This window comes from Chelmon rostratus, chromosome 23 (genome assembly GCF_017976325.1).
Source record: "Chelmon rostratus isolate fCheRos1 chromosome 23, fCheRos1.pri, whole genome shotgun sequence".
Classification (NCBI taxonomy): domain Eukaryota; kingdom Metazoa; phylum Chordata; class Actinopteri; order Chaetodontiformes; family Chaetodontidae; genus Chelmon; species Chelmon rostratus.
In genome coordinates, this window is record NC_055680.1 from 9,392,542 (window position 1) to 9,411,349 (window position 18,808).

The window sequence follows — 18,808 nt, forward strand, 5'->3', positions numbered from 1 at the left end:
CTCAGTCAGTGGCTTTGTTAATGTGCGCCACTTCCTTCCAGCAATACATTTATATGTATGAGGTGAACGTTTAGTGGACATTGATGGATACATAAGCATATGTACACACACCTGCCTTCTGTTCAGACCACTGGATCTGCTGGAACCACTTCTTTCTTTCCCCTGCCCCTCCTCTCCCTCTAATTGAGCTGTGAGTGGAGGCCAGGTGGAACCCATTTGAATTCCCTCTGGTCGTGACCATTGTGGTTGCTTGTGACACAGTCATACCTCTCATTTCCAGACCATTTGCAACATATTCTTGCCATTGGTGACACTCGTGCTGCAATCGTTATGCCACCTAGGCACACCATAGCAATTTGTGGTCAAAACACTAACACAGACATGCAGAACCAGATGGAAGGCAGAATTAACATTGCAATCAACTTTGTGGAGGGTGCATGCTGCATGATAAATAATGTACTTTTGCGCATCACATTAGGCTAGCCAGGGGTGCTATGCAATTCATGTTTTAAGATTTCATTATATTCTGTGCACTTGGCTCAGCATCAGATAATGATATTGAAATGCATGCGCCATTGGGATCAGTGTTATTGACATTGGAATTTGCTGTACCCCTGATTCAGAGGCTGGGCTGAAATTGCTGTTGTTGTTTGTGTGTGTGTGTGTGTGTGATTTTTTTCTCTCCCTTCTCAAATCTGGCAGGGAATGAAGTGTCTATTGGAAAATTATGCAAATGCAGTTAGAGGGAATACAAAATGCAGGGAAATTGAGACCTGAAAAAGTCAAATACAAATAAAAAGAAAATAAATGGAGGTGTTTTTTGAGCAGATGCTCTCCAAACGTGGCACAGACGAGTTCAGGCTGTGCTGAAAAACGATAGCAGTAATTAGAAAATTGGCTTGGTTCGGCTTTGTCTCACGTGTGAAAGGGTGTGGCCTGTATTGTGTTTCTTTTTATGCTTTAGAGCCCACACTCACAGTGCTCTGTGTGGTTTGCAACTGTCCACTGGCCATATGTTGTCCATTTTGTACAATTATGTATTAGATGGACAGTCATACCATTTTGCTAGCCAATCAGAATTAACCAATTATCGGCTCATATTTATAGCTCCGACAGAGTTTTGACACAGTCTACAGCCTCGGTGCTCTGTAAGGCTATACTTCTGCTTTTATGCTGTGCTTTGAGCTGCTAACATGCTCACAATGACAATATTAAGGTGCTCATTTTAAAGTGGCAATCTCAACGATTTCATGTCAGTTGATTTGGCGACACCTGTGGTTACTGGTGGTAACAGCGAATGCAGTTTAATGCCACAGGTCACAGGTGGGGGGCAGCAAAACAAATTATTGTTGTATTGATAAAGAAGTCAGGCGATAATTGGCCATCTCCCACCAATCTGTGAGCAACCGTGATCTGATTCAATGCTGCACACAGCATGAGTCAACAGTAGGGCATTACCGTGCATTACCTTGCTGAGAAGTTGAAGTTGGTTTGCAGCCTGTTGCCTGCAGCTCTTTTTCAAACAGCTCACTGTGCTCCTTCTTTCCCCCCTTACTCCCTGCAACGTTTCAAACTGATCCGCTGTCACAAAATGCAAAATATGACCATTGGCTTGTCGACGCATTTTTGGTCTACTTCATAATAAAAGTCAACTCGTGTTTTGACAGTTACGTGCTTTTAATGTGAAAGTGCAGGAGTTTGAAATGTTCCGTTTATATTCACAGAAGCTAAATGCAGCGTTTTTCCAAGAAATATCCGGACCGACACTCATTTCATAGTACTGCAAATGGAGTCAATAAATATTGCAATACTTTTATCAGTTGACCATAGACTCACTCATTGGGCTATAGATAGTGACTTACCAGACATTTATTAAATTAAAATCTCCAAGGTTGTAGTTTTAAGCATATACAATCTTTTCCATATTCATCATCTAAGTTTAGTCATCACCAAAGTCATGGGGCCTCATCTGCTGGAGATCCTGATTGTGAAGACCTAATTTCATGACAATCCCTCCAATAGCTCTGAGAAGTCTGGACCAAAGTGGTGGAACTATTTTTCGCCGCATATCCATCATACCCATAGCCCTGCCGATACCGTCATCTTGTACCTTTGAAAATTGGTCTTGTCAGCACAATACATTGAAAATATATTGATGCAACAGTCTGAAAAGAAATCTATACAGTGCGTGGGATTCACCTTTGAGGTCACAGCGTTTTAAATCTATATACCATACCGCTTTCCTTGTTGTATGGCAACAATAGCTGGGAGATCTTTTGCGGCAAGCTCGATGCAATTTAGTCTCCTGCAGTCGTGTAATGTGCCGCATTTTAGCTCATGTCCAAAATTAAGCCTGGCTACATAATGACTTGCAGTGTTTGTCGGCACACAGCATGCCAATTGCTCCTGGTAGGTGATTAATGGCCAACAGGTGAGGTTGTCATGGCAACCTGCCCACCTGAGCCACTATGGCAACAGCAGCTGAAGTGAAGGCCATACGTTGGATTCAGTCGCACTGCAATCAGTTCATGACCTTCAAATGCCAGCTAATATCCTTTTCCTTTACATCTTCATGGCTGTCTTTTATTTTCAATTTCATATTCATCTTTGAATCCATTTCATTCATCTTTCGCTCGCTGATTTCCCTTTCTCTCCGTCTGTCCTCCCACCCTCTTATCCTCCATCCCTCAATCTTTCACATTTCCCTCTTCCCCAATTCTTGATAGTCCATCCCTCTCTCTCTCCTGTCCTCCCTACTGCCCCGCCTCCCCCTCTCTTTCGTCCTTTGTCTGGGATCCATTTGTGCTGCATTAGGCAAGATATGCTGAGAGAGAAAGAAAGGGAGGATAGAAAGAAGGAAGACGTGGAAAATGGATAGTGTCTGAGCTTTGCATTATAATGGAGAACTGTCTCAAGGCGGATTTGCCCTGCCTTTAAAACGATGCATCTATCTGCATTTATTCACCCAACTGTATGTCCGCTCGGGCCCTTCTGCTTTCATTCCTCTCCCTTATGAGAATGTTACCCATCCAAATTGTAGGCTTGCGTGCTCGGTTACATATTTGTAATGGTAATTTGTTTTATTGATTTTGCAGCTAGGTGTTTTTATTGTGTGTGCCAGTAATTTCCTCTTTCTATTGTCTTGCAGTTGGGAAGTGTTTTGTGTGTCAGGAGGGGTTGCAATGCCTTTGTGCGCATGGAAGGGAGGAGGGATGGTCCCATTATTTAACCCAAGCCATCAGTCACACTCAACAAGCCTATCATATAGGGCCATTCAGAGACCGTGCTGGCTAAAGTTAGCGCTATTATCTGCCTGTCACTGGCTAGCTGTGTTGGGGTCCCTTGTGGAAAACCAATTGTATGAGTGAATGCCTTGCTGCTCACGTTGTCAAGCTCCAGGGATGCGCACAGTGCCTTAAAAGAGCACTCCCCATTTACCTTCAGGTTTTCACACCTTTCAACTCGCATTAGGAAAGCATGATTTTGACATTTCTGCTGTATTTAGTATCTTAAAATTGACCGCTCAATTCTAAACCATCTGCAAGGTTCGGAAGCCCGACCGAGTGGAAAAAAATAATCTTTAACTCTAGAAGCAAAAGATCATCTTGGTTTTAATCATCTCAGCGCATCTCCTAAGATTTCCGAGTGAGTGCTCATCAATCAAACTGTATGCAGACAGTGTGCTTGATTAATATTCATTTTATATGAGACACTTCATTTACATGAACACACTGTCTGTCTTATAAAAATTACCAAGTCCTCCCCGCTGCTGCGATAAGCATCTGGACATGAAACAGTTGAAAATCTGAGACATGGTACTTAACCCGGAAACACGATCCCACTTCATTACATAGTGTTACGTGGGAGGGCTTAAAGCAGGCGTGACTAGTAACATCATACTTAGTGTGCCCCCATCAGATAACACTGAGGATCAAGTTTCACTTTGTTTCAGAAGCATTGTATGGAACGCGTCTAGATTAATGAAAATCATCTTTGGTTTCCTCAGGTCAGGAAGTGACAGATGGAGAAATGCCCCACGGTGGTGATGTGCATCAGCGTGGCGGCTATCTCAACATTTAGATTGGGGTCACAGGCATGGGAGTGCTGCGTGGGAAGAAATCCATATCCATCGTTACAAAGACTTCAAATGAAAGTTTATAGTCACAGCTAACCTGAAAGTAAGGCTGACCATTAGTCAGTCAGTTGAAAAATAATCCACTTTTTAAGCATTTTGTTTAATTGATTAAGTTCATTGTTCATTTTTCAAGCAGGTTTTGTTGCAGTTTTCCGATTGTCAGTATTATTTGTGTTAAGTGATTGTAAATTGAGATTTGTGGGAGTAAATGAAACATTATAATGAAAACATATCGCCAAATAGCTACAGGTGTGCTCGGGCAATATAGTTATATACACTGTAAGGTAGCAGTTTTTTTGTTTATCCTCCTCTTTAGTATCTGCGATTGTACTGTGGGTAATGTTAAGGATCTATAAGCAGGATTGCTTTATGGCAATACTGGATATAAGGGATTTTTGCATCAGTGTGTTGGAATATCTTAATTTAACTGGTTGAAACACATATTTCTAAGTTGTGATCACATGATGTTCTGCCAGTCCATTGCGTGAGGAAATGGAAAAAACATTCGGATTGATGCATTACAGTTAACATTTCAATGAAACAGTCAACTATTAAAGCACAGAAATTAGTACTCAGACCAGTACTCCCAGTAATCACAGCATTTTTTTTATCCTTTAAAATATCTTCTTGTCTTGTCAGAAGGGATTTGTTGCTTTTGAGCCGGAGCAGGGTTCAGTGACGCTGCTCTGCAATCACAGTGGAGCGACAGTGACTCATATGAAAAGCAGTAGTTGTGTATTTAAATATGAAAAGCATATGTAAAAAGAATGTAAAACAATTGGCACACTGTATTTCACTTCTGGCAAACTGGCTTGCACTCAGCAGAAAGGAAGAAAGAAAGAAAATGAAGCAAGAGACTGTTTACAGCAAGAAGGCTGACCAGGCCTGGATGATATATATAAAATGGCCTTCAACGATTTTCCATAGAGAAATTACGCTGTAGTGGCGACAGGTAATGCACCAAACGCCAAGCACATTATGTTTTTCTTTTTTCATTTAGCTTTCCAGCTCGCCCCTACAGAGATTTTTATTTTTATTTCAGCCGTTGTGTCATTGACAAGACCCAGTCACACATCATACCTAATTACGACATAGCACGTTTGACTCTCACCCAACTCCAGGAGCACGGGAGCGTTATCGATGTCAAGATACTGCAGTGGGAGGTGTTTAGTAGTAAATCAGCAAAGCCAAACATCGTCTTTAGTGGCTTTTAACACTGATGTCTCATATTAACGCGAGCGCCTTTAACACCTTTCCAGAAAGGTGTTTTTGTCATTTGCAATATTGCCACACTTGAATAATGAATGTATATTAACTTATATATTAACTTACTGAAACTTGTACCACGAGTAAGAAAAAATCCCTAAATGTTGTCTTTGGCATTTTTAGTCTCAATTACTCACAGGCCCCCTGAACGCAGCATTAATTTTGGATCCAGCTTAAATCAAACTAATAGGTTCCATTTCCCTCAACGCTCTTTGCTTCCCATTTGTCTTTCTCTCCAAGTCACATGATTGCTGCGAGACAACATATTTCCCCCCACATTAACTACTGCTGTTACCGTCTATATCACCCCGCTCCGTTTTGCTTTAACTAGATAGAAAAGTCAATTAATTAGATCTGTCAAGTTTCATCTGGGCCCCGCTGGCGCGCGCACGATTTCTAAAATAACAAAAACAACATCATCGCTGATGAGGAAAAAAAAAAAGGTTGCAGGAAAAGGCGAGGCAGTAATGAAGAAGTCTCCTTGATGTGGCTGAGAACAGAAGCTGCGGTCGCTGCTAGGCCCGCTAAATGTTGGCCAGCTTATCTAAGGGAGTTATACTAAATCCCCCTCAGAACAAGTACCCTTGAAACGTCAGCACCATAATGTATCATAAGGCTCCTTCTGGAATACAAGACGAGCTGGCAATACCGGACCACTGCTCTCTCTTTTTCTTTTTTTCTTTAAACTTCCTCCTTTTCTTTGCACTGAACTGGGTCCAAGCCCCTCGCATAAATATGTATTTTATGATGTGTTCCTTTTTGCAGTTGATAGTGGTTCCTGTACCGAAGCCCACACGTTTTTTAGAGAGCAAATTAACAACTCTGATAGTGAAGTGTTCTTCATTTTATGTGATAATTTTCGAAGTAACACCTGTGCAAGTAGTTTCTGCTTTATCGGTTGTCACATGGCGTCTCACTCACTCACACACACACACACACACACACACACAAACATTGCACGCACATGGTGATGCACACAGAGCTATATATTCTCATTGTCTTCTGCCATGGAAACAGCCTCAAACATCCCGCTACTTGCTTCCTGTATGTTTTTTTTGTGTGACTGTTTGGGTGCAAACCTGCACATCAACCATATGGCAACAATCATACCATGGAACTCAGTGATAGATTGCCCTGTTTGACGTATATATTTCAACATGTTGTGTGTGCGCCTCCTGTTTAGTCTGTTTCCCTGCCACTAATTTAGATGATGTCCTACGGTGAAAACTCCTGGTCCAATTTGCCGCTTGGACAGTGTGTTTGAATGTGATTATTCCTGGAATAATGTATTTTTTTTGTCAAGGGAGTCACAGTATCTGATTTGATGTCATATTTAATTTAGCTCTCCCGCATCTGTCGGTATTTTATTACAAGCGCTGTTTACTCACAAGGATTTTTCTTTGATCAAACACTCTTCCACATAGCTATTTTAATGTCTTACAAGTCCTGTATAAAACGTCCTGTGTGTGTGTGTGTATATATATATATGTATATATATATATATATATATGTATATATATATGAAAGGAAGTAAACAGTAAAGTAGATGTGGTTGCAAGTTGTTCAAGCTCTAGTTTTGCTCACTCGTGGCCTCCTGCCAAGACTTTGCTGATGAGCACACCGACTTTTAACCTCTTAATTTTGCCCAAATGGTCTGTTTATGCAGAGACTCGTGATAGGCTTGCTGCCGTTCCCTTAAACCCATTAATATCTGCTGAAGAGAAAAAAAAAAATCTGATTACTCCGATGCAGGATTTTTCAACGGGGATTAAGAGCTAGAGTTTGAGATGGGGAAATGTCACCGCTCCCAAAGAAGTCAGTGACCAGGACTCCATACGGCTGATGGACGTGGAGAGTCTCATAAAAGGATAAAGGTGTATTTAAAATGTACTGTTGGTATAATTTGAGATTTTGATGTCGGTCAGCTTCCCCAGTGCCTTGTCCTTTGATGCACCGCTCACGTTTTGACCTTTTGTAACCAGATTTTCTGGCAACCCACAATGGAATTAACTCCCTGCAATATTAAACGCAGTACGGAATGCCTAATGTGCAAGGATAATGCTTGTGTAGAGGATGGCAGCAGCATAGTGTGCACTCTGTGGCTTGTATCATTTTGCAGAGATTATATATCTGCAGCAGATCATGGCTGATAGTGGATAATAGAGGGGCTTGGATTGCCTTATCATTAAAGCTGTCTTAACCTTAATATCATGATATGGGTTTGATGGGGATAATCTCATCAGAATATAGATGGAAAATAAAATTGTGTCATCTCAGTGTTTCTATTATACTCATACTTCACTTGTGGAGTGTAGAGTTGCAAATATCACGTATCACTTTTTTTAACGTCAACACATCCAACACAAGTGTTAATCTCACAGCAGTCACAAGCCAACACCATGTACACCGCATTTGACGTCTGCACTTCATTTTATGTCAACTAGTAATAGCATAGCGATGACGTCATACAGTGTCAGGCGTGCACCGGTGAAGGCGCCTCCCATGAGCTTCAGCGGAGGTCAAGGGCAGCTCTGGTTCACTCAGCCCTTCAGAGCATATCTTCTTAGCCGTTTTGTTGACTGGAGCTTTGGAGGGAGGCCTGCGAGCACAGTAGTCGCGTCTTAGGGCGCGCAAATGCATTTACAGGTGCGAAAACTCAAACCGTGACGTTACGGCTCATGTCAACAGTAAAGGGAAGACACCGCCGCGTTTCTTCTGTCAGTTACCATCAGGCCTCACAAGAATCCACACACGTGCCCGCACACACACATACACGACTCATGCTCGGCACACACGCACAGTCAAAGGCCCGAAGCAGCGTGTGCCGTATCGCTCCCCTCTTGTCTCTCTGTGGGAGTGATTTGTTGCTAAGCTGGGGGAGTTAACACGTTGATGAGCAAACAACAGCAAAATATCCAAAAATACATTTTTGTGGTTTGCGCTGTCTGAGCGTTGGGTTGCTCGCACCCGGTATGAGTTCAGCTGACTGGAGATTGAGCAACTTGCACCCAGTCACTTGATGACAACTTGCCACGATGCCATAAGGACTGCGCGCAAGGATGATAAAGCCATGGTGCATCCATCTGTTGTGTTCCTTCCTGGAAAAGACGCCTATTGTTCCTGTAAATGAACAAAGAGCTCATTCACTCTGAAGTCTTCTGCTCAGCTAACATGTGTGTTTTTTTTTATTTTTTATGGCAGATTTTGGACGGCATCTGGCATCAGAGCAACGGGACTTGTGGGCTTGTGGGAGGAGCGGCGCAGTGGAGGGAGCCGTGCCATAAGAGAAGCACCCGATTCGGGCATTCGCCAGCGAAAGACTGACCTCAGCTAGGACCTTCGGCAGCGCGCGGTAAGAAGAGGAGGCCATGTGGACCGCACGCCTGCTTGTCCTCGCCAGCCTCTTCGCACCAGCCGCTATGGGTGAGTTTGGCTCATTAGAGCCTCGTGTGTGTTCGTGTTTCTGTTTATGTGGTCGTGCAGATGTGGGCACAAAAACACAACTCTTGCATTTTGTGACTGGCATGATTGAAGCTGTATCAGAATTTCATCCTTTTGCTATTTAAGTGCCAGATTCTGTCAGCCAACAGTGATGAAAGACTCTGACTATATGTCTGCCTCCTTTTTTCGCTGTCTTTCGAACTCTTCTCGCTAATTAGCAGTTTTTTACACTCTAAACTCCCTGAAACTTTTTTCTACACTTTTCTTGTTTGCACTCTGTCTGTTGTCTTTCTCTGATTTTCTACCTATTTTTAGATCTGTCCTTCTTTCTCTTGTCTCAGTCTCTTGCTCTCCTGGCGACAGGAAATGAACTGAAATTACTTTCAAAGAATCATTAACACCGCTTTGGCTTTGTGGCGCATGTTCAGCATAGCGTGAATTGCAGGAGGAGCGAAAAAGAGACTTTTATCATTTCACGCATTAAGATCTTAAGATTAAGTTGCACAGTCTTTCTTTTCCCTTGTCTCGGTAAACAGAAGCAGCCGTGATTTTGCAGCGTTTCCCTCTGGCCTTCTGCGGATTGTTTCAAAAACAAACTGAATGGAGTCATTTAAATTCAGATTAGAAGACGTCAGTGGTGGTGGTGGTCAGGCGGTTTATAGGTGTATTGAAGTGTGGGTGTGTGTGTGGGGCGAATGGTCACAATCAACTCAGGTTTAGATGTAGGGAGTGTGGGGAGTGGGGCAGTAGCCCATAGCAGTGTTAATAGGATATGGCCAAAGCCATTAATAGGAGATTTGAAGCTGATTAAATTGTTTTGGTGCTGCCATCTATGCAAGACAGTACCGGCTTCACCCTCCAGTGTACTTTCCAGCATCATTCATTTTACCTTGAGGCTCAATGGAAAGAGGGCAGGGGACAGTAATATGTCATGCATCTCTCTTTAGAGACCCTATTGATCAGGGGTCTAGACATTATAATGCAGCTGATTTATTAAAGTCAGCCAAAAGAGGTACAAAGACAGACTTTGAGGACCATAGGTTATAAAAATCCCAATATTTCCTCGATGTTAGTTTTAACTTGTGGATGTATAGCGCCCATGACATCGTGCTCTCCCGGGTGTGACCTTTTGATTCTGACTGATGATCTGGGTACTGCTAAATTGATTGCTTCATTATCTGTGTTGTTCATAATAAGGCTTCAATTCCATTGGCCGCATAGGCAGTCGACCACCTGGGGACCACTGTTTTATACTGCAGTCCCATCTGTGCGCTCCTAACGTGGCATCGTGCCTCTGTATGTTAACTCCCCGTTGTGATTGAAATCGTGGGATAATGTACAGACGCTTGAGGTCACGAGGCTACCCGTTGTTGTGTGTTTTGACAGCTTCGTCATTAGTCAACAACATAACTGCAACCATTAAAGAAAGACAGGAAAATGTATGTGTGTGTGTGTGTGATGGTTTAAATTACAGCTAACAATTGATGGCTAATTCTGTGTATACTTGTTCAAAAAACCCATCTTGTATCAATGTCTGCAGCTATGCAGGGCTATGACATGCTCAAATGTCACAAAACACCCACCCAGAGGCCAGAAGCTCACATGCTGGTTCCACAAATATATCAAAATACAAACTATAGCTCCAGTATTGTTGTTGTTTATATTTCCAGACAGAAAAAGTCTGGAAAATTCAAATTGCAACCGACTTTAAACAGCAAAAAGCCATACAGTATTAAGCTCTGAAAACTGCTCGGTGATATGCAGATAATGCTCATACTGTACTGTTTTTCTACTCAAATATTTATTGGCAAGAGATACGCTACATTAAAAATTTAGCAACTGTGAGTCATCACATCCTCATGTAATTTCTTCAAAAAATTACAGAGATATAGTAACATACACCTGCGTGTCTTAGTATTTCCTGTAACCCTGAGCATCAGTTTGAAGCCACACTGTTAGGGGTGTACGGAGTGACACACAGGCAAGCATACCCATGCATGAACCACAGTGGATATCCTGCGGTCATGCTATTAGTAGTTATTGTTTTAACCTCTTGACCTTGTGTTTGATTAGCATTGACGCTAAAGTGCTGCACACAGCAGATGTGTCTATCATGCAGCATGTAAGCATCTCTCGACCTATCCATGCGAATCTTCAGTTGGCTGGATTTTAGCCTCACTTTCATGCAATGTGGTTGGTTTTTTTAAAAGAAGCGTACACTGCCCTCTAACTAGAAACCTCTTGTCCACAAACACCATCAGAACGAAAAGCATTCGAGCGTGTCTCGGGATTAGAGAGATTCATATCAATGGCCCATTTGGCTGGATAAACACTAACTGTGGGTCAACCAACCTCAGCCAATTAAAAAGTGTCAGGGGCGATGGATGTGAAGTGGTTTAAAGAACATATGCTTTTGTCTGAGAAAGGCGGCTGAAATGTGTCCGCTGTCGACACCCTATGACCACCAGTTTATTTAAAGGATGAATTATGTTTTTGCACGTCTTAACCCCTTTCCCACTAATGTAATATACTTCACGTTTGTGCAGTATTACTTTTTCCAAGCATACCACAGTTTCCTTGATCGGTTGTTCGCCATTTTCCAACCTTCCAGGCTGCCATTGCTTTTAGTTATTGTCAGTATGGTCTGAAAAGGTGGGAAATAGCATCCATCAATCTTTAAAGCGCTTTGAACCATCTGGAAAATGGTCTGCAGCAATGCATGTATGATTTGTCATAAATGGGCTGAAACGTGCAAAAACACCTTCACAGTCATTCAATCTTTCTGCTTTGTTCCGAATGCCCCAACAATCAATCATCCATTGATCCCGTAGGGATAGGTGACGTCGGACTGACAAACCATCTGGTAGCTATGGTTTTTGGTGCTGTAACTAATGCTTTTAAGGAACCACATTTGAGCATCCTGAGCTTGTTTGAACACCAGATGAAGTGGTGGACATCCCAAGTAAATTATTTGGCAGTTGTGTTAAGAAAAAGCAATCATTTAACACCCGACCCCGATGCTATAAGCGGACACGGCCAGATGTTACCAGTGAATTGTTTTGCAGCTGGGGAAGCTTCGGTGGGAATTTTCACCACGGTGTCATTGTGAGTGTTTCTCCCTCAGAGTGTTGGAAATGTGTACACCAGGGGATGCTGGCCTACTTTGGGATCTATAGCCCCTTTTGTCTATTTACAAGTCAGGCACAGGCACGCACTCACATGTGTACGGATGAATGGAATCAAACACTGGGAATAGCACATAAAGTGCTCACAACATGCGTGCAGAAAAATGCGCGCACATGCACATACGGCATTGGCCGAGAGTCTGCAATTGGAGCTGCCCTTTCTTGTCTTTATTTGTACGTCAGCATGGACTGAACTGTCTGGCACTTTGCACTTATCTGAGGAAAACGAGGAATATTTCTGGACAAGAGAAGGAAGATAAAAAAAGTCAATGGACTGCAGTTTAAGGACCGGTGGGGATGTGTGGGTGGAGTCATGTGTATTTTGTTTGTGTGTTTGCTTGTGTATGAGCTTGCGTGTGATCCTTTCGTGTGTGTGTGTGTGTGGAAGTGCAGCTGCAAAATCTTGTAAGATTAATAAAGGGTTTTATCACAGATGCAGTCAGTGAGTTGAAAAATAAGTAAAATGCATGCCTGTCATTGTTTTGGAAACACTGAATATCAATGGAAAAGCAATGTCCCAAACACTCTGGCCATGCCTGAGCAGCACATTAATCATGCGTTTCTGTGCATGTAAAATGCTCCAGGAAGGATTTTATATTCATTCCACTTAATACCACCCCATGGAGTCTGAGACATAGCAGCTATAATGGATGACGGCTTGTGGACCAATCCAAGAGACGAAAGCGTGAAGTCTGACACATATTTTTCATGGTCAGATAGTAGTGCATACATCAAGCCTGGAAGCAGATATCATCCCGCAGGCGTGGGATAGGTACATAATGAGGAATGGATGACACAGCGGGGCAGGTGTGTTTCCGATGTATCTGTTCAGCATACGTGTGTGTCTGTAGGTTTTTGCAGCTCTCAGAACAATGTCAGGTAAGTGGCAATTCCACAAAAATGGCGAAGAAAGAGAAAAAACAATGCACATATAATGTCCACAATGCTTTTCCCTCTCCCTTTCTTTCGTTCATATACACGCTCTTGCGGGGCTTGCACAAAGTTGAATCTGAGCCAACATGCACCTTACAAACACCTTCTGTTGCTCACGCTGCGGTATCCACACCAATATGCTAAGGTTAGCCGTATCTAACCAAACAAGAGCATTAAACTCCAATGTCAGCCTCACTGTTCCCGTACCTGATCCACTTAATTAATCTCCTTGTGCCAGGGCACCGACACCATCCGCCAAGGCATCCCTGGATTTGCCTAATTTGCTTAATTAATTAAACAAATGATTTATTTGAGCTCATATTTCAAAGTGGGAGAAAGTTCTTTGTAGAGCCTACTGAGGCATGTACTGTTTTGTTGTGACTGTGAGATGCCTCTCGAAGCATTGAAATTAAGTGGGCTTTGGAGTGGGTGGATGTCAATCATCCATTTGCAGTGGCATTGTACAGGCAGATACAGTACCTCAGTGCAGGGGTAAATTATGTATGCGTTTGTATGTGACGCTAGATTAAGGTACTAACTTTCAACAGTGTCTGTGTTTTATGAAGGTGAGGTATGGCGATGATTGCAGTTGCATAGTTTCACTCTGGTGGAAGTAAACAGAGAAAGAGTTTAATGACTTGTTGATGTTGCACAGCCAAATTCTCAGTGAGAGGAAAACCGGCCGTATATATTTTGAGGTGCAATATGAGGGGGCGGTGGAAGGCTTGAAGTTCCAGAAGAGGGCCAAGAGAACTTTTTTCAATGTGTTCTGATCTCAACCGATTCCCAACCAATAACTGCAGTTGAGATACAGTAAAACAAGGCGCTTAATCTCAAATGAGTCAAATATGGTTCCTAGCGTAAGGCAGGTGTCAGACGGAGCTCAAATTTTAAGCACAATCACACAACAAGCCTATTTTGTCATTACCACAGCAGGTTTTAAAGTCAGTCAGATCATGCCAGCATTCAGTTCTTCAAGGTCATATGAAATTTCTGTCTTTTCCATGATTATGGCAATTTATTATGAGATTGCACGAGTTTTACTTATATTTTGCATGACTGGATGAGTAACCACATGCTGTGCTCATACTTCATGCACAGCATATTTGGTATATGCATACAGTGCGTGTCACATAAAGTACAAAGGAAAAGAATTGCTAAATTACTTTATACAAAGCATATGCTGTATTATATCTTTGTGACAGTGGCCATAAATCATGAAAGACAAAATCCAAGAAAAAACAGCGAAACCAAACTAATGTTCATATACAATGCATATAATTCTCGATTTTTTTTTTACTTGTAGGAATCTTAGGCAGCTTGTTTTTTTTTTTGCACATAGATCATTTTAAAAGCCTTGAAGCCAAGCGTCTGCAGCCACACGAGAAGCACTTTAAGCTAAATGCTATCATCCGCATGCTCGCAATGACAATGCTAACATGCTGATTAGCAGGTAATGTTTAGTTTAGCGTGTTAACATGCTTACAGTTGTGAATTACCACTAAACATCAAAAAGCTGTGCTTGGAATGTCATTAGTTAGTAAGTATTGAGGCATAAAGTTTTTGAAAAATGGAAAACTGATGATGCCGCTAGAGGAAAAGTCATCAAAGTCAGGAGGATTCATCCTCTGGTGGCCAAATTTCATGGCAGTCCATCCAATAGCTGTTGAGATATTTCAGTCTGGACCAAAGTGGTGGACCGCTTGACATTGCCATCCCGAGAGCCACACGGCTCTGGCTAAAAACCCTTATTTCCAGCCTCTTTTGTGTGTTTATTTTTTTAGAGCCTAGTGCTAGTTGTGCAAGAGAGCATGCCTCATTCACGCAAGATGAGGGTTTGAAAATGCATTCAGCATCCCTCAAACTGGAGCTCGGAATGTGGAATGCACTGCACATACTGTTGCAATAAATGTCAAAGCAAGGCCACAGAAGCACTAAACAGGCGCAGGCAGGAACACAGCTCGTGCCCGTTGACATTAGCGCGTCCCTGGTGCACGGTCACTGCACTTGATCTGTGCTGCCGTGAAAATCCAGCGTCATACATGATCAGAAACATAATCCAGCTTTTATTTCAAAGCTCTTTAAAAAAAAAAAAAGTTCCGACTCGAGATGCAATCTAATTAGGAAATAGGAAATGTAGTGAAGTCATTTTGTTACTTGACTTTTAAAAAGTTTGATCGCTTTGAAAATGGTTTTAATGATATTCTTGAAGATGCCTTGGGTTTAATGCGTCGACAGATTTTTTTTTTGGATTCCTCTGTTTTTCCTGGGAATGGATTATGCTTTTCCCATAAGCCACACAAGGCTGCCTGAAAACAGATAATAGTGTTGCACTTATGGAAAAAATGACTTTGTTTTTATACCTACCCTAAGGGTGGCCTCCACAGCTGTCATTTGAATGCCAGCTTACTCCATACCTCCTTTCTGAATGCTAATTTTGTAACTTTTTGTATAGCATTCTTTGCAACGCTCTCTTTGTCAGGTTGTGAGGCCTTATTTGAATAGAGTTGTTAATTTTCATTTAAAGTAAATATATTGGTTATAAAATCCTTTGTATTCTGTTTCAGTTCTCACTTCCACCATTAACATTTCGTGTGGCATTTGGCATGGCGCTCAGAAATCCCCTTCCCTTTTTATGTTCTTCTGTAATGAGTGAAAAATCAATACCTGCTTGATATGGGGAATAAAAGAATGGCCTTTGCTGCCCATGGCATCAGCAGTGACTGCTTGACATTGCCAAATTGCTGTCAGAACTTTCAACCGAAGAGGAATGAATGACAGCCACATTAAGAATGGCAGGGTGGGGTTAAATACCTCTGCATGTTTTATAGGTGTCCATACTGGGACCTGTGTATATCTTCCAAATAAACGAGTTGGACTCCCCATTCATTCAGCCCAGTTATACGGGCATAATTTTGTAAGCGCTGAATGATGCCGTTTAAAGTGTACTTGCAGCTGGCCCAATGGTGTTTAATGAGGACAGATATTGACAGCAAGGTCAAGTGGCAGTGGATGCTCGTTTACATTAGGCCGCATAATGTGCTCGCGCGTGTGCGCCGTGCATGTATATGTTTGTGGTGTCTGGCACAGTGGAGAGAGAGTCGCTAAGTAACCCTGCAGACCAGCTCGCAGGGCAAAAATGGTGGGCGTGCAATACCACAGGGTTTCCCACACTGCATAACAGCAGGGGTCAGGCAGTAATTTGGGGTGTGGGCGGAATGTGAGGAGCAGGAAGGGCAAACAGAAACCATGCAGAGAGACAATGCACCAGCCTATGCTTTACTCAATTTGCAAAATTAATTACTTTTTCCTTCCCGAGCCATAGCGTGAAATCTATACGAGCGGCATACGCCTGCTATCCCTCACCTGTAAAATAAATCCAGCGCGTTCGCATGCATGTGGCTGTTTGCACATGTGACATATTTGCATTCTGATGACACAGTAGGTGCTGGGAAAGACTGGGCAGATGATTACATGTTGCAATGTTAGACACGATAGTGCTGTATATGCAAATATATCAGCTTTGTAGGATTTGCCCCCTAAGCTCTGTTTCCACCAAGAGGCTTTCACAATCATGGATCAGGGTGTGCGAGTGAGGCTGTCAGCCCCCCTCCCCACCCACATGATGAATTGTTACTGTAGCAGCATATGATTGCAATAAATGCCTGAAGGCTGAACTGCATGCATGGTTGCTAATTATTTAGATCAGACTCTCCCCTTTTTAAACCACATGCTGCCAATAACATGCACTGATATTTACATCTTTTATCAGTATGTTTTCATGCTTTTGTGTGTGGGAGGGGTTTGGTGTGTGCATCTCGCTCTCAGACGATTCAGTTCATACTTTGGTACGCAGTCCAGGATCACAGATAGATGAGCAATGATATGATATACTCCAATCATTTTATTTAAAATATTGAATCAGAAAAGCCCCTTAATGAACAAGGGCATTAATGCACGCAGTAGGGCGTGCACGACAGCTGCATTTTAGTGGTCATCAGCTCTTCCCAAAAAGTCGTCAAGTACTTGATTAATTGCATGAGATGAATCTTTTTTTCACCTGTTAACAGCGAGCAGTTCTCATCAAAAAGATCTCAAATATAACCAACCTGTGAGTAGGACTCCTCGATTGGCTCTGAGCGGCGATCTGATCGGACTGAACCCCCAGCCAGCTTGTCCACGCTGCAGATACCGTTTGACTGCAGTAACAAAGCAGCTGCAGTCTTGCAGAAAGAGTGCGAGCGCTTCCGTCTCTAAATGCCTTCAAGTCTGTTTATTGAACATGGAATAACGTAGAAAACGATTGTACAAACAAATCTATGTCCGCTCTGGGCCAGTGTTTCCACATTGTTGATTGTCGTTGAGCATTAGGACGTGCAGCCGTGCCTCTTTCTGCCTCTTGCTCTTGCTGCATGCGGGTGCCCCACACTGCACGGGGTTAAAAGTCACGCATGACATGTATGACTTGTCAGCAACAACGACTCCCAACTGCATATATGCTGTATGCATTGCTGCTGCTTTACTACTGATCTGCACTAAAACCACAGATCAGTGATTATTCCACAACCGTGCACAATGGTTTTGATAATCGGCTGTTCTGTGAAACCTCTATCAGGCACTAATAAGTTTTTGGTCAGCACCTAAGGGGGCTGAATTTTTCAGTAAAAATGCCGTTAACTGGGTTTTTTCCTGGGTCAGTGTCACCCTTCTGAATTGGCACTTTATAGGTGCGTGCCACTAAAAATAAAATAGCCCTTCACTTCAGTAACCGGGAGAAGTTGCAGGGTGTCAGTTACATGTAGCAATGGCTGCTAAGACTATAGCTTCTTTCACTAGCTTAACACACACACAAACTAGAGGTACAGGGCTGCAGAGAATCTTACTTAGAACGTTTTTTGACAGCCTTACCAACATTTTTTGCGTGTGTCACACAGACTTCGGGTCGGAGCTGTGGTCGTGCATCGATGTCGCCGACTCTCTCTGTTTTCAGTCAGTCAAACAAGGCGCAGTCAATCAGTTGACCTTTGCACCGCTGCTCTATCTGTCTCGCCAGCGATCTAGTTAGCTAGCCCTAGTTGTGTCCATCCGTCTTTAACATCAGCGGCCCTATTGATCACGGAGTAGTTTTTGGCATTGTTCACTGACACTGAGACTTGCAGATCATATATCCAGAGAAGCTCTCTGAGAGCCTGCGTGTGCCTACTTCAGCTGATGTAATATGCATCTTAATGGCAACTAAGCAGCAAATTGTGAAGTGCTGTTGTTTGTTTAGAGCATCGAAACAACTGCTTCTCTATTTTCATGTGTGCATTGCTGTAAATCTTCATATAAATAGTCTTAAATTGTTTGTATTTTTAGGTGCGTAAGGCATTGTCGCTTTTGTTCCGTGCTCCAGGAGCGATCAAGGGCATCAGAGAACCGCAGAGAAAAATCCAGGTGTCTTCCTTAGTACGACTCAGAAGGCCGGGTGAAGCGATACCACCTTTATTTGAAAAAACAAAGGGAATAATTGAGAAACAGAAGGGGCGAAGGATTAATTAATTATTGTTCTTTTTGATCTCTTTCTTTTTCTGAAGCAGCACTCGAGCTATGCTACACAAAGAATAATATAGTCTGATACCATTTATCTACGGACGCAACGGGCCAATTATGGGCAAGATGGCGTGTGACCCTGCCGTCTCTTCCCTCAGCTCTGTCATTGAATAAACCAAGCATGCACAGTAACTGGTGATTTCATCTCGGCGAATCAATATGAAGTATTGTTAAGTCTGCATTTGGAGTAAAGGGGCTGTGGGGGGATCAAATGATACTGTGGCACAGATTAGCCCATGAGACCTTGAGGATAAGA

General features: G+C 42.6%; 1 protein-coding gene across 1 annotated transcript in view; it reads left to right on the plus strand.

Moving 5' to 3' along the window:
* The first annotated feature begins 8,713 nt into the window (after positions 1-8,713).
* The window catches only part of LOC121626796 (adhesion G protein-coupled receptor L3-like), a 149,181-nt gene continuing 139,086 nt past the window's right edge, over positions 8,714-18,808 (plus strand). Inside the window, exon 1 of the mRNA XM_041965475.1 lies at positions 8,714-8,824. Within this exon, the coding sequence (XP_041821409.1) occupies positions 8,770-8,824 (55 nt within the window). The 5' untranslated portion in view covers positions 8,714-8,769. The remainder of the gene's footprint in view (positions 8,825-18,808) is intronic.